We start from the raw sequence: 17,152 nt of genomic DNA on the forward strand, positions 1-17,152 counted from the left end.
ATAATTCTGAGGAATGTGTATCACAATTATCTATCTAATAACTGAGGACCAAAACACCCATTTGATAAGTATCACAATATTCTGCATAGTTACTGAGGACAAAAACATTCATTCAATGTGTATTACAATTATCTGCCTAATTACTGAGGACAAAAGCACTAATTCAATCTGTTCACAATAATCTACTTAATTACTGAGGACCAAAAGCACTCATTCAATGTGTATCAAAATAATCTACCTAATTTCTGAGGACCAATAACACCCATTCAATGTGTATAAAAAAGTATCTACCTACATACTGTGGGCAAAAATAACTAATTTAAGTATACATCAGGAACACGGTTGATCCTGTCTATTGACTTTACAAGTTTCTTCATTTTACTTGAATTTTATAATACGATTTTAAAAGTTAGTATAATAATAATAATAATGATGACTTTGTATAGCGCCTAATCTTTAGAAGCTCTAAGCGTTTTACAACATTAGACAACACCTATAAGATAAAAAAATATATAATGATATGATTACAAAAACAAACACCATGACATTAGAAAACAATATAAAAAGAAACATGCTGAGAATATTTAAGGAAGGAAACATTATTAGGTCTTTAAGTTTGTTCTTGCAGTCAAAATAAGTGAGTTTTGAGAGCCCTCTTGAATGTAATCCCGGTGTGTTTGTATCTAAGTTCAGTGGGCAATTCATTCCACGTTGCTGGGCCCTGGTATGCAAAAGAACGCTGTCCATATGACTTTGTTTTCATACTTGGAATAATGAGCAGCAGAGGGGGCGAATCCGACATTTTGTCCAATCGTTATTTTGCTTAATTATTACTTTCTGCAACTCAACGATCTAGTGTCGTCAGCGCCTGGTAAAAAAAAAACGACGACGTCGTTGGGGGATCGTCCAATCGTCATTTGGTTTAATTAACACCTTCTGCGCGTCGATCCCCAGCGTCGTCAGCGTCCGGTAAGCACATCGACGACCGCGTCGATGTCATCGCCCCCTCTGCTGCTTGGATTTGTATGAATCCATATGACATTTTCTTCATTGATGAGGAAACTGTCCTAGTTCCTATAAATAATTATTATGACAGTTTCTCCATGTGTGACAGGTCAGTTTTGCAATGACATTGACTCCATCAATGAAGGAACTGATTGACATTTCCTTCATCGGTCTGACACTTAACCATGTATGACATTTACCAGAATCGATGGAATTAATAATGACATTTTCTTCATTGGTGGAGAAACTGTCCTAGTTCCTATAAATAATTATTATGACAGTTTCTCCATGTGTGACAGGTCAGTTTTGCAATGACATTTTCTTCATTGGTGGAGAAACTGTCCTAGTTCCTATAAATAATTATTATGACACTTTCTCCATGTGTGACAGGTCAGTTTTGCAAAACAAAATCGATTTTTTTTACTCTGCCATGGGTTATTGTTGTTGTTGTTGTTGCAAAATAAAAAAATTTTTTATTAAATAATGCCCCATCGTCGGATTTTAACTGACGAGGATACCAATGAAATAATAAGACTCCGTGGGAAAACACCAATATCGGAAATAGCAGATCGATACAAAATCAGTTACCAGCGCATCTATAAAATTTGGAAAAATGAGCCCGACAACGATATCAGAATGATGGATCTCAGCATCGACGATGAAATAAACCAGATTGTTGATGCACCCAGTGATGCGAATTCATCCATGGATGCCATCGTGGATAAACAGACCATTCAGGACTTGCAATGGCGGCTAAATAATTTGACCAACGAGAATAAATCATTGCAACAACGGTTAAAACACGTGTCAAGCACGGCCGATTATAATCGTATACAACGGCGCTATGATTATTTGCAACAGCGTTATGACGATTTACAACAGCGACATGATGATATGCAACGGCGTCACGATGATACTCAACGGCGTAACGATGATGCGCAACGGCGTAACGATGACATGCGACGCACCATTAATGGGCTTCAGCATGAACTTGGGAGTGTTCGGAAGGAATTGAATGAAGCACAACACGATAATGCGCTACTGATTCAGCGAATCACCGAAATGACAGCCGTCCCCAGCGAGCCGGAAATAATCAGAAAAAAGAATAAACCCCCCTCGGATAAATCTCGTGAGGATAAATTCACGATCAACGAGATCCCCGGTGTGGTATCTCGCAGCGATATTAGGTTTGTGAACCGCATGGACAGGGCGCTTCAAGATAGCGACTAGACTTTTCGTTCGGTAATTACCCATACTGTGCCAAATCGTTTGACATCGTGGTTTGGGAACATTTTTTCATATTCTCGTTGGTAATATTTGTCGCGGAGACACAACCGAGCTTTCGCTGAACGGCTTTCAAATACCATACAATTGTATTTATCCCCGTTGGGAAATTTCTGAACCGCATGATATTTTCCGTTCTTAAATTTTACATTGATCGGCGTTCTTGGGTAGGATTTTTTATAGTCGCTGATGACGCTGTCGAATTTCACCGGATGATATTCCAACAATGACATTATAATTAAAGCCGTTATTTAATTAAATATTAAAATGATATCAGGTGGACGATCCTGGATGAACAGTTGTGCCGAAAACTTTTCCAGACAAGCTAGTCATTTCGTTGACGATGTTGCTTCGGGGCGAATTAAACTAGCACTACCGAAATTACCATTATTTCGGTACGACAAAAACCAGAATAATTTCTCCGACGAAACAACTTTACAAGGACACTAGAGTCAATACTATCTGTTTAAATATCAACGAGAAAAAGATCATCGAATTTGATTCCACCGCGGAGACGTGTAAATGGTTCAACCTCAGCCCGGACACAATTCAACAACCCTTTTTTCAGGCACGAGATGGAATATTATGGATCGTGTTGCGCGGTGATATCGGCGCGGAAAAGCGGGCTTGGTTTGATGACGTTGATACTCTATTTGATAACGCGATTAACAGTCTTCCAGAAAAATATCGGCTGCGGGTCAATTATTTACTCGAGTCCGGGGAGAATAAAACAAAATACGGCCTCAACCCCAAAATACCCACGGTTGCTGTTAACTTAACTAAACGAACAATCCTGCGATTCAGTTGTATCAACGAAACAAATAATTACTTCCGTGTCGGTACGTCACGAAAGCCGTTTTTTAAGTCAGCGGGGGATTATTGGATCGTAATTCGCGGTGATAAAAAACATTGTACCACCAAAGAGATAATTTCCGACGCGATGAAGAATTTAACGCCCGACCAGAAAAACGCGATGAAGGAAGTGTCATAATAATTTTCTTCATTGATGAGGAAACTGTCCTAGTTCCTATAAATAATTATTATGACACTTTCCTCATTCGACCACAATGTGCCACCGAGGAGAATTCCTCCATTACTCTAACAAGTCTCCGCTGATGGCAACACTTTCCCATTATTGACGTTGTCTCCGCTGATGGAGAAACTGTCCTAGTTCCTATAAATAATTATTATGACACTTTCTCCACTATCGGGAAAACCATCCATTGACCGACCACACATGAAATCGTAACATTGTAGTGTGTTCGTCCGTCGCGGTAACATCTCCCTCAGCGAATCCAACATCATCGATGGTCTCGTTGATCCACGCCGGATCGTCTATAAAATCAGATTTGGGCCACTCAGGATAATACAGAGTATAGTTAGATCGCTCAGCGTGTTTGACATTGTCGGATATCAATTGCCCGCCGAATCCCTTATAGATCGATTTGATTTTTTCAATGATATTTTTTAGCGTCAATTTACCCTTTCTGAACTTCATATCCGGAAATATATCGCCGAAATGTTTCAACAGCGCGTTATACTTTGTCAAGTCGGTCTGGTTGCGCCAGCATCTCAGATACGCTATTGATTAACCCGGCGCGACTCACAGGAACGCTCTTCACATCAAGTCGATCCGGAACCACATCGGGGAGACTTAACGCGCCAAGAACATTTCTAACGATGTTAAGTTGTTGCCGGGGGTTGATTTTATCGGACCGACATGGCGTCGTTGCTACGGCGTTACCGTTATTATACTCGTCGACGAGAACGCGCTGATATCGCTGCAGCCGCGAAACGTTCTTATTCAGATGTTCTATCCGGTATTTATCTAGTTTTCTTACATCGGTTTGGAACGTGTAATTGAGATACGTCAATGCCTTTTCGTATGGCTCCAGTCGCTGTTCGGGGTCGTATTGGTAGTATTTATCACCGATTTCATCGCCGGTAATTTCATCGCCGGTGATTTCATCGCCGGTAATTTCATCGCCGGTGATTTTATTGCCGGTGATTTCATCACCAGTGATTTTATTGCCGGTGACAGTATTTCCCGCCGCAGCGATTCTCTCTCCGACTGATGTCTTCAAAAAATCATCTACGCGTGGATCGCTATTAAGTACAGCGTCGCTGACTCGTTTCTGCTTTTGTTGTTTTTTTTCCTTCCATATTTCGTATTCATCTGGTAATTCCCATTCAACTGAATAACCGGTTCGTTTCATCATTTCAACCAGTCTGCACGTGAAATAGCGTTTTGAATTGTTCTCGTCAATAATTGTGCTAATAAACATGTATCCGTAACCGGTATGTACATCACAGCGGTTGGGCGTTCTAAACAGTAACTCCGTCGACGATAAATCCCTTTCATGTGATTCGATTGCGGAAATAATATTATCGCGGGTCAGTGGAAGCTCTGTGCGACTCCGTTTTGTTGCTGAATAATGTATTTCCGAAATATTTCTGAAACGATGGATGGCTTGTTTGGTAGCCTCTACAGAACCTAATTCCTCGGAAAACACCGTCATGTACTTGAATCGCGGGTCCACAATGGATATCCCGGCCTCGATGGTACAATTGTAGATCACCACGTCGATGTTTTCAAACGCCGCAGTGGTATCAGCGAAATCTCGTTGTTTTTTCGGCCGGGTCAGTGTCCGCATGATAGTACTTTACTCGGTATCCTAAGTGCTGTAACAATTTGGCGAGTTTCTCCACGGAATAATTTCCGCGTCGTTTATTGTGCGCGAATACAACTGCGCGATTTCCTCGTCGTAACATGTCTAACAGTTTACTGTAGTTGTCTCGGTGAGATTGTTCCACAATAAATTTTTTACCATGATCGGGCCGATATTCGTTGATGATGAATTTCATGTCCGGGCGATTCAAGTATTTCCTAAATAATTCTAAGTCGTCATTGTTAGCGTCCGCGTCAAGTACAATTACTCGTTTCGCGGATGAAATCAGCCATGTTAGTGTTCCCCAAATCTGTTTACCGCGTCTTGATGAGACTATCTGTCGAAGAATTCCGTGCCACTCGTCCAGCAATAGAACATCGGGAATTCCCCCGACCCGTACAATTGATTCTATTTGTGAAATGACTTTACGAGGTTTTTTAGCGTTAAATATAATATCTCTATGGATACTCCTCGTACGATTCGAGATTGTAGTCGATGGCGGTCTTTCTGGTAAAGGTCTTTCTGTACGATACGCACAACACAGACTGATCATCTCGTATTGATTTCCACGCCGACTCTGACTTGCCGAGTCCACAGTGGGATCCGTCCATGTAGTCGTCGTTGAGGATGATTTTGCATCCCCGGCCACCTTCATGAACGGGCGACTCGTGATAAGTATAATCGGGAGTCCTCTTGGGAAACTCTCCACTGTAGTCCTTGCGGCGATAATTAAAACTCCGTACATACCTTTCGTAGAGGGTTTTATCGTTACCGGGATTTCATCACTAGCACGCTGTATTATTATTTTTTGCGTGCTTCTGTAACAACCGATCACAAACTGATCAGAGTAGACACGCACAAATGCGTCAATGGCCTTTCCCTCGATGAATCCACCGATCTCATTGTACCCGTGACGTCGCTGACATATGTTGCAAAATGAGCCTGCAACTCGCCGTAGCGACACTATGTTGCCAAGTCGATTTGTAGTCCCGGTGATTTGATCGGGTTGTCCGGACAACAACGTGGAAAATTGTCGAATTTGTTCAGCGGTGATTTTATCATCAGTGATTTTATCACCGGTGATTTTATCATCATCACCAGCGATTTCAGGTTTCAGTTGTTCGTAACACGGCTGAATAGAGACCGGACAAGATAGCAGCGTGCTGGTGAATCCAACAGGATAAATCAATCGCTTATCAACGCTATTTGGTCTTGCCGACCTGGTTCCGGACAATTTGATGCTATACAGTCCAGCTTGCTTATCAACATTCCATGCTGGTCTATCCGCGGCGACTTTCTTCAACAGCGATTGATGTTCCTCGAAATCCACCGGGATCGTTTTCAGCATAATGTGATAACCGCCGCTGGTTTCAAAAACCAAAACATCGTTGATAGAGTCAACTAACTCATGGAAATACGACAACAACTCGGCCAGCGATGGCGTCTTGGAATCCACGTCGATGGTAGGATATCTGCACCGGTGTTTCGGAATAATTTCATTAACAGCGGAATGTCCCTGAAATTCCCTTATATCCGGATCATCTACGAACACGTGAAATCTCCCCATTTGTTGGATGATTACTCCACGAATTTGATAGTCTGCGACGGTGAGAAGATCAATTGCGGACTTTTTACTGGAAACACTCCAAGATGGACCCAAATGCCTTCGGTAGTATTCTCGTACGTCGTGATACGTTTCCGGGTGTGTAAAAAATTCATCCGGAGACTCCTCGTAGTAAGATGTTCCGCGCCCCAATTCGTCGATGAAGGTGTTATTGGAATAATGATTATCCATTATACTATATGCTTTTTAATATTTAATTGAATATTTAATAATGGTTAATAATAATGGTTAATCCGGCGCTTGCTGTCAACAAATGCAAATGGCTTCCCCAGGGATCAGGGGTCCCATGCGGAAAAAACTGCTACGGTGAGTTTTGCGGGGTGCATGATAGTAGATCAAAACAGGGGAGTAAGAACGGTCCTCAGCCCTGTCTCAGATGTGGAACGGGCGTCCGAGGAAAAAATTAGAATTTGTATCGGCTGTGGAAGTCCCCAGTATCGGTCCGCGGTAGAATACTGCCAACGAAAGAATAAACCGATACCATCCCCGGAAGAATTCTTAAAATCACGATGGGGTGACCCGTCACATGTCCCATCAATATTGACCTGCCACACGTCAGACCAATAAAGGAAATGTCAATCAGTCCCCGATAGTGGAGAAAGTGTCATAATAATTATTTATAGAAACTAGGACCAATGAAGGAAATGTCAATCAGTCCCCGATAGTGGAGAAAGTGTCATAATAATTATTTATAGGAACTAGGACAGTTTCTCCATCAGTGGGGAAAATGTCAATAGGAATTCATTCCGGTTTTTAACAGAAAAAAAAAATTCCCATGGTCGACCACCCCCGCGATGATGGACTTATTACGCCGTGAAAATGGCTCTATCATCGATGAAGGAAGTGCCCTAGTTCCTATAAATAATTATTCTGACATTTCCTTCATGGTGGTGACTTTGACGGCACAAAAATAGCGATGTAGCGTGTTAATGAGGGTAACGATTTACAAGTAAATTACCTATCGCGGCGATGAATTACAAAAAATATCGCGGCAATAATTACAATTAATTTTTTTCTCCGCGGAGAAAATATATCAGTTGTTTTTATTGTTGTTGTTATAGCAAGGTCACTATTAATAGTAACTGCTTAGGGGTCGATAACAACAACAATAAAAACAACTGATATATTTTCTCCGCGGAGAAAAAAATTAATTGTAATTATTGCCGCGATATTTTTTGTAATTCATCGCCGCGATAGGTAATTTACTTGTAAATCGTTACCCTCATTAACACGCTACATCGCTATTTTTGTGCCGTCAAAGTCACCACCATGAAGGAAATGTCAGAATAATTATTTATAGGAACTAGGGCACTTCCTTCATCGATGATAGAGCCATTTTCACGGCGTAATAAGTCCATCATCGCGGGGGTGGTCGACCATGGGAATTTTTTTTTCTGTTAAAAACCGGAATGAATTCCTATTGACATTTTCCCCACTGATGGAGAAACTGTCCTAGTTCCTATAAATAATTATTATGACACTTTCTCCACTATCGGGGACTGATTGACATTTCCTTCATTGGTCCTAGTTTCTATAAATAATTATTATGACACTTTCTCCACTATCGGGGACTGATTGACATTTCCTTCATTGGTCTGACGTGTGGCAGGTCAATATTGATGGGACATGTGACGGGTCACCCCATCGTGATTTTAAGAATTCTTCCGGGGATGGTATCGGTTTATTCTTTCGTTGGCAGTATTCTACCGCGGACCGATACTGGGGACTTCCACAGCCGATACAAATTCTAATTTTTCCTCGGACGCCCGTTCCACATCTGAGACAGGGCTGAGGACCGTTCTTACTCCCCTGTTTTGATCTACTATCATGCACCCCGCAAAACTCACCGTAGCAGTTTTTTCCGCATGGGACCCCTGATCCCTGGGGAAGCCATTTGCATTTGTTGACAGCAAGCGCCGGATTAACCATTATTATTAACCATTATTAAATATTCAATTAAATATTAAAAAGCATATAGTATAATGGATAATCATTATTCCAATAACACCTTCATCGACGAATTGGGGCGCGGAACATCTTACTACGAGGAGTCTCCGGATGAATTTTTTACACACCCGGAAACGTATCACGACGTACGAGAATACTACCGAAGGCATTTGGGTCCATCTTGGAGTGTTTCCAGTAAAAAGTCCGCAATTGATCTTCTCACCGTCGCAGACTATCAAATTCGTGGAGTAATCATCCAACAAATGGGGCGATTTCACGTGTTCGTAGATGATCCGGATATAAGGGAATTTCAGGGACATTCCGCTGTTAATGAAATTATTCCGAAACACCGGTGCAGATATCCTACCATCGACGTGGATTCCAAGACGCCATCGCTGGCCGAGTTGTTGTCGTATTTCCATGAGTTAGTTGACTCTATCAACGATGTTTTGGTTTTTGAAACCAGCGGCGGTTATCACATTATGCTGAAAACGATCCCGGTGGATTTCGAGGAACATCAATCGCTGTTGAAGAAAGTCGCCGCGGATAGACCAGCATGGAATGTTGATAAGCAAGCTGGACTGTATAGCATCAAATTGTCCGGAACCAGGTCGGCAAGACCAAATAGCGTTGATAAGCGATTGATTTATCCTGTTGGATTCACCAGCACGCTGCTATCTTGTCCGGTCTCTATTCAGCCGTGTTACGAACAACTGAAACCTGAAATCGCTGGTGATGATGATAAAATCACCGGTGATAAAATCACTGATGATAAAATCACCGCTGAACAAATTCGACAATTTTCCACGTTGTTGTCCGGACAACCCGATCAAATCACCGGGACTACAAATCGACTTGGCAACATAGTGTCGCTACGGCGAGTTGCAGGCTCATTTTGCAACATATGTCAGCGACGTCACGGGTACAATGAGATCGGTGGATTCATCGAGGGAAAGGCCATTGACGCATTTGTGCGTGTCTACTCTGATCAGTTTGTGATCGGTTGTTACAGAAGCACGCAAAAAATAATAATACAGCGTGCTAGTGATGAAATCCCCGGTAACGATAAAACCCTCTACGAAAGGTATGTACGGAGTTTTAATTATCGCCGCAAGGACTACAGTGGAGAGTTTCCCAAGAGGACTCCCGATTATACTTATCACGAGTCGCCCGTTCATGAAGGTGGCCGGGGATGCAAAATCATCCTCAACGACGACTACATGGACGGATCCCACTGTGGACTCGGCAAGTCAGAGTCGGCGTGGAAATCAATACGAGATGATCAGTCTGTGTTGTGCGTATCGTACAGAAAGACCTTTACCAGAAAGACCGCCATCGACTACAATCTCGAATCGTACGAGAGTATCCATAGAGATATTATATTTAACGCTAAAAAACCTCGTAAAGTCATTTCACAAATAGAATCAATTGTACGGGTCGGGGGAATTCCCGATGTTCTATTGCTGGACGAGTGGCACGGAATTCTTCGACAGATAGTCTCATCAAGACGCGGTAAACAGATTTGGGGAACACTAACATGGCTGATTTCATCCGCGAAACGAGTAATTGTACTTGACGCGGACGCTAACAATGACGACTTAGAATTATTTAGGAAATACTTGAATCGCCCGGACATGAAATTCATCATCAACGAATATCGGCCCGATCATGGTAAAAAATTTATTGTGGAACAATCTCACCGAGACAACTACAGTAAACTGTTAGACATGTTACGACGAGGAAATCGCGCAGTTGTATTCGCGCACAATAAACGACGCGGAAATTATTCCGTGGAGAAACTCGCCAAATTGTTACAGCACTTAGGATACCGAGTAAAGTACTATCATGCGGACACTGACCCGGCCGAAAAACAACGAGATTTCGCTGATACCACTGCGGCGTTTGAAAACATCGACGTGGTGATCTACAATTGTACCATCGAGGCCGGGATATCCATTGTGGACCCGCGATTCAAGTACATGACGGTGTTTTCCGAGGAATTAGGTTCTGTAGAGGCTACCAAACAAGCCATCCATCGTTTCAGAAATATTTCGGAAATACATTATTCAGCAACAAAACGGAGTCGCACAGAGCTTCCACTGACCCGCGATAATATTATTTCCGCAATCGAATCACATGAAAGGGATTTATCGTCGACGGAGTTACTGTTTAGAACGCCCAACCGCTGTGATGTACATACCGGTTACGGATACATGTTTATTAGCACAATTATTGACGAGAACAATTCAAAACGCTATTTCACGTGCAGACTGGTTGAAATGATGAAACGAACCGGTTATTCAGTTGAATGGGAATTACCAGATGAATACGAAATATGGAAGGAAAAAAAACAACAAAAGCAGAAACGAGTCAGCGACGCTGTACTTAATAGCGATCCACGCGTAGATGATTTTTTGAAGACATCAGTCGGAGAGAGAATCGCTGCGGCGGGAAATACTGTCACCGGCAATAAAATCACTGGTGATGAAATCACCGGCAATAAAATCACCGGCGATGAAATTACCGGCGATGAAATCACCGGCGATGAAATTACCGGCGATGAAATCACCGGCGATGAAATTACCGGCGATGAAATCGGTGATAAATACTACCAATACGACCCCGAACAGCGACTGGAGCCATACGAAAAGGCATTGACGTATCTCAATTACACGTTCCAAACCGATGTAAGAAAACTAGATAAATACCGGATAGAACATCTGAATAAGAACGTTTCGCGGCTGCAGCGATATCAGCGCGTTCTCGTCGACGAGTATAATAACGGTAACGCCGTAGCAACGACGCCATGTCGGTCCGATAAAATCAACCCCCGGCAACAACTTAACATCGTTAGAAATGTTCTTGGCGCGTTAAGTCTCCCCGATGTGGTTCCGGATCGACTTGATGTGAAGAGCGTTCCTGTGAGTCGCGCCGGGTTAATCAATAGCGTATCTGAGATGCTGGCGCAACCAGACCGACTTGACAAGTATAACGCGCTGTTGAAACATTTCGGCGATATATTTCCGGATATGAAGTTCAGAAAGGGTAAATTGACGCTAAAAAATATCATTGAAAAAATCAAATCGATCTATAAGGGATTCGGCGGGCAATTGATATCCGACAATGTCAAACACGCTGAGCGATCTAACTATACTCTGTATTATCCTGAGTGGCCCAAATCTGATTTTATAGACGATCCGGCGTGGATCAACGAGACCATCGATGATGTTGGATTCGCTGGGGGAGATGTTACCGCGACGGACGAACACACTACAATGTTACGATTTCATGTGTGGTCGGTCAATGGATGGTTTTCCCGATAGTGGAGAAAGTGTCATAATAATTATTTATAGGAACTAGGACAGTTTCTCCATCAGCGGAGACAACGTCAATAATGGGAAAGTGTTGCCATCAGCGGAGACTTGTTAGAGTAATGGAGGAATTCTCCTCGGTGGCACATTGTGGTCGGAATGAGGAAAGTGTCATGATAATTATTTATAGGAACTAGGACAGTTTCCTCATCAATGAAGGAAATTATTATGACACTTCCTTCATCGCGTTTTTCTGGTCGGGCGTTAAATTCTTCATCGCGTCGGAAATTATCTCTTTGGTGGTACAATGTTTTTTATCACCGCGAATTACGATCCAATAATCCCCCGCTGACTTAAAAAACGGCTTTCGTGACGTACCGACACGGAAGTAATTATTTGTTTCGTTGATACAACTGAATCGCAGGATTGTTCGTTTAGTTAAGTTAACAGCAACCGTGGGTATTTTGGGGTTGAGGCCGTATTTTGTTTTATTCTCCCCGGACTCGAGTAAATAATTGACCCGCAGCCGATATTTTTCTGGAAGACTGTTAATCGCGTTATCGAACAGAGTATCAACGTCATCAAACCAAGCCCGCTTTTCCGCGCCGATATCACCGCGCAATACGATCCATAATATTCCATCTCGTGCCTGAAAAAAGGGTTGTTGAATTGTGTCCGGGCTGAGGTTGAACCATTTACACGTCTCCGCGGTGGAATCAAATTCGATGATCTTTTTCTCGTTGATATTTAAACAGATAGTATTGACTCTAGTGTCCTTGTAAAGTTGTTTCGTCGGAGAAATTATTCTGGTTTTGTCGTACCGAAATAATGGTAATTTCGGTAGTGCTAGTTTAATTCGCCCCGAAGCAACATCGTCAACGAAATGACTAGCTTGTCTGGAAAAGTTTTCGGCACAACTGTTCATCCAGGATCGTCCACCTGATATCATTTTAATATTTAATTAAATAACGGCTTTAATTATAATGTCATTGTTGGAATATCATCCGGTGAAATTCGACAGCGTCATCAGCGACTATAAAAAATCCTACCCAAGAACGCCGATCAATGTAAAATTTAAGAACGGAAAATATCATGCGGTTCAGAAATTTCCCAACGGGGATAAATACAATTGTATGGTATTTGAAAGCCGTTCAGCGAAAGCTCGGTTGTGTCTCCGCGACAAATATTACCAACGAGAATATGAAAAAATGTTCCCAAACCACGATGTCAAACGATTTGGCACAGTATGGGTAATTACCGAACGAAAAGTCTAGTCGCTATCTTGAAGCGCCCTGTCCATGCGGTTCACAAACCTAATATCGCTGCGAGATACCACACCGGGGATCTCGTTGATCGTGAATTTATCCTCACGAGATTTATCCGAGGGGGGTTTATTCTTTTTTCTGATTATTTCCGGCTCGCTGGGGACGGCTGTCATTTCGGTGATTCGCTGAATCAGTAGCGCATTATCGTGTTGTGCTTCATTCAATTCCTTCCGAACACTCCCAAGTTCATGCTGAAGCCCATTAATGGTGCGTCGCATGTCATCGTTACGCCGTTGCGCATCATCGTTACGCCGTTGAGTATCATCGTGACGCCGTTGCATATCATCATGTCGCTGTTGTAAATCGTCATAACGCTGTTGCAAATAATCATAGCGCCGTTGTATACGATTATAATCGGCCGTGCTTGACACGTGTTTTAACCGTTGTTGCAATGATTTATTCTCGTTGGTCAAATTATTTAGCCGCCATTGCAAGTCCTGAATGGTCTGTTTATCCACGATGGCATCCATGGATGAATTCGCATCACTGGGTGCATCAACAATCTGGTTTATTTCATCGTCGATGCTGAGATCCATCATTCTGATATCGTTGTCGGGCTCATTTTTCCAAATTTTATAGATGCGCTGGTAACTGATTTTGTATCGATCTGCTATTTCCGATATTGGTGTTTTCCCACGGAGTCTTATTATTTCATTGGTATCCTCGTCAGTTAAAATCCGACGATGGGGCATTATTTAATAAAAAAAATTTTTATTTTGCAACAACAACAACAACAATAACCCATGGCAGAGTAAAAAAAATCGATTTTGTTTTGCAAAACTGACCTGTCACACATGGAGAAAGTGTCATAATAATTATTTATAGGAACTAGGACAGTTTCTCCACCAATGAAGAAAATGTCATTGCAAAACTGACCTGTCACACATGGAGAAACTGTCATAATAATTATTTATAGGAACTAGGACAGTTTCTCTACCAATGAAGAAAATGTCATTATTAATTCCATCGATTCTGGTAAATGTCATACATGGTTAAGTGTCAGACCGATGAAGGAAATGTCAATCAGTTCCTTCATTGATGGAGTCAATGTCATTGCAAAACTGACCTGTCACACATGGAGAAACTGTCATAATAATTATTTATAGGAACTAGGACAGTTTCCTCATCAATGAAGAAAATGTCATATGGATTCATACAAATCCAAGTAGCAGAGGGGGCGATGACATCGACGCGGTCGTCGATGTGCTTACCGGACGCTGACGACGCTGGGGATCGACGCGCAGAAGGTGTTAATTAAACCAAATGACGATTGGACGATCCCCCAACGACGTCGTCGTTTTTTTTTACCAGGCGCTGACGACACTAGATCGTTGAGTTGCAGAAAGTAATAATTAAGCAAAATAACGATTGGACAAAATGTCGGATTCGCCCCCTCTGCTGCTTAATGAGTATACGATTGTCAGAAGAGGATCATAAGTATTGTTCTGGTGTCTACACATGGGTGAGTTTGGATAGGTATGTTGGACTAGAGTCCGACAGTGAAATGTAGCACAGAGAACAACTCTTGTGTTTGCTTCTGGATTGAATGGATAGCCAGTGTAGGGTACAGAGCAGCGGGGAGGTGTACTCTGATCGTGGTACTCTAAGTATGTTCCGAGCAGCTGTGTTTTGAACATTTTGAAGTTTCTTGAGCAGATATTGAGATGAACCAGACAGAATTGAGTTACAATAGTCCAGTCTTGAAAGTACTAATGAAGACACAAGTGTTTTAGTGGCATCAACTGAAAGATATTTGCGAATTGAGCTGATGTATACGGATATCATAATCTGAAAGATTTCTTATTTCATTCATGAATGAATACAGATATTAAAAGCAAAAACACTCATTAAATCTGTATCACAATAATTTACATAATTACTGAGGACCAAAAGCTCTCACTCAATGTGTATCACAATTATTAATCTAATTACTAAGGACCAAAAACACTTACTCAATGTGTATCACAATAATCTACATAATTACTGAGGACCAAAAGCACTCACTCAATGTGTATCAAAATAATCTGTCTAATTTCAGAGGACCAAAAACACCTATTCAATATGTATTTAAAAAAATTATCTACGTACTGTGGGCAAAAATAACTAATATAATAATACATCAGGAAAACGGTTGATCATATCTATTGACTTTACATTTTACTTGAATTTTATAAGACGATTTTAAAAGTTAATATACTGATATCTTGGGTTCGAATCCTGGCCGAACCATACCAAAGACTTGTTTAAAATGGTACTAACAACTGCCTCGCTAGGCGCTCAGCAATAAGAGGTTAGTGTTAGGACTGGTCGACCTGGTGTCAGGATAATGTAACTGGGTGTGACATCATGCAACATGTCTGTGGCATTATGTCTCAGTGCTAGACATCACTTTAAACTGCCACACTGCCGACATTGTAGCGATATGACTGGAAACGTGTTAAAGCTATGTTAAAAATCTAAAACACTCAATCACTCTATTCAATTTTCCAGCTTGCCAAGGAAATCGCTATGGTACAAATTGCAAGGAAAACTGCACATGTGTCGCTGCCAATACCCTCACCTGTAACAATGTGAACGGTATATGTAGCTGTAAAGAAGGATGGCAAGGTCTAAATTGCAGCAATGATGTAAATGAATGCACATCTTTGAACACAACTCAGTGCAAAGGAGAAAACGAGATTTGCCTCAATACGTTCGGTTCGTACGTATGTACATGTTCCTCTGGATTTGCAATAGATGCACAAGTCGGTTGTGTCGGTAAGTCCATGCAAAATAATTCATTTTCAGTGTAATTCATGTCGATAAACGAGTGATTTAAAAATTAATTACTTATATTTTTTTGTAAAATGAATTTTGCTCTAAAAACTCAGTACTTACTACCAGTACGAAATACAAATTAAATTCAAAAATTCAAAAATATAAGTATAATTTTGTGTTTTTGTTACTAAAGGTAACGCTGATGAATGAATGAATATAATAAATTATAGTCACCTACGCAAACTAAGTGCTTTTGCGACTTGTTAATTCCTGATGACCAGGATATTTAATTGATCAGGGTTATATGAATGGAGTCACTACAACCCCGCGTTTATGTGTGATTGTCACACTTCTTAATTATATTGCCTAATTATAACGCTGATAATAAATAAATAGTGATGTCTAACGTTAAACTTGCTAAATATTAAATATTGATGTCTACAGTCAACCTTGATAACGAATACTTATTGGTTTTTAAAGTTAATCTTTAGAAGGAATAAATGGTGCTATTTAGAAATAACCCTGAAAACGAATAAATAATGCTGTTAAGAGTTAAACCTTATAACGAGGACTCTATTGAGTGAAAATGAGATGTAAATTATGCAAATATTACATATATATAGACAGCGCCTTTCCACCTGTTACTATATTGTTAGAGCCAGTTGACCGTCGCCATTCAGTGCTCAAGAAATGATGACTCATCAAATCAAATCTATGCAACATTATTATCTGGATCTCTTTGTGAACGTCTATATGCATTAAACTATCCTTTCCTCGCAGATTTGACAATTGTATATAAATGTTTACAGGGTGAACGAACGTCAAAAATAATATAGGTATTACATTTGATGAGACTACAGAGTGTTGATGTTTTTAAGAATATAATTTTTAACTATTTGGTTCAAATAAAGAGGGAATGTAAGAAAAACACACCACGATATTTGTGCCATTATACATTTAAATGTTGTCCTTAAAGACCCATTGTGTTTTCAAAGTGGAACAAGACACAAAAAATTTAAACTCTCGATCTCTCGCCAACATATTAATAATATGTTGCGTAATGTGAGATCTTACTTGCCAATTATGCTTTTATAATTCTGCATCCTACTTGCACTTGAAAGCGCAAAGAAATACATACTTGCGACAACATTTATGTTTCCTTTTTACGAATTAAATCAAATGTAGCTTTCACTCCCATATCACAATTAATATGTATACGAATCTACATAT

At 41.0% G+C, this 17,152-nt stretch overlaps 1 protein-coding gene across 1 annotated transcript in view; it reads left to right on the top strand.

Annotated features, from left to right (window-relative positions):
* Positions 1-17,152, top strand: part of LOC149771494 (uncharacterized) — a gene marked incomplete at its 5' end in the record, with an annotated part of 186,776 nt that overhangs the window by 62,310 nt on the left and 107,314 nt on the right. Inside the window, one exon of the mRNA XM_089948375.1 lies at positions 15,656-15,922. Coding sequence (XP_089804501.1) covers positions 15,656-15,922 — 267 coding nt within the window. The remainder of the gene's footprint in view (positions 1-15,655; positions 15,923-17,152) is intronic.

This window comes from Sinohyriopsis cumingii, unplaced genomic scaffold (assembly GCF_028554795.1).
Source record: "Sinohyriopsis cumingii isolate HCF-2022 unplaced genomic scaffold, ASM2855479v2 utg001818l, whole genome shotgun sequence".
NCBI lineage: Eukaryota > Metazoa > Mollusca > Bivalvia > Unionida > Unionidae > Sinohyriopsis > Sinohyriopsis cumingii.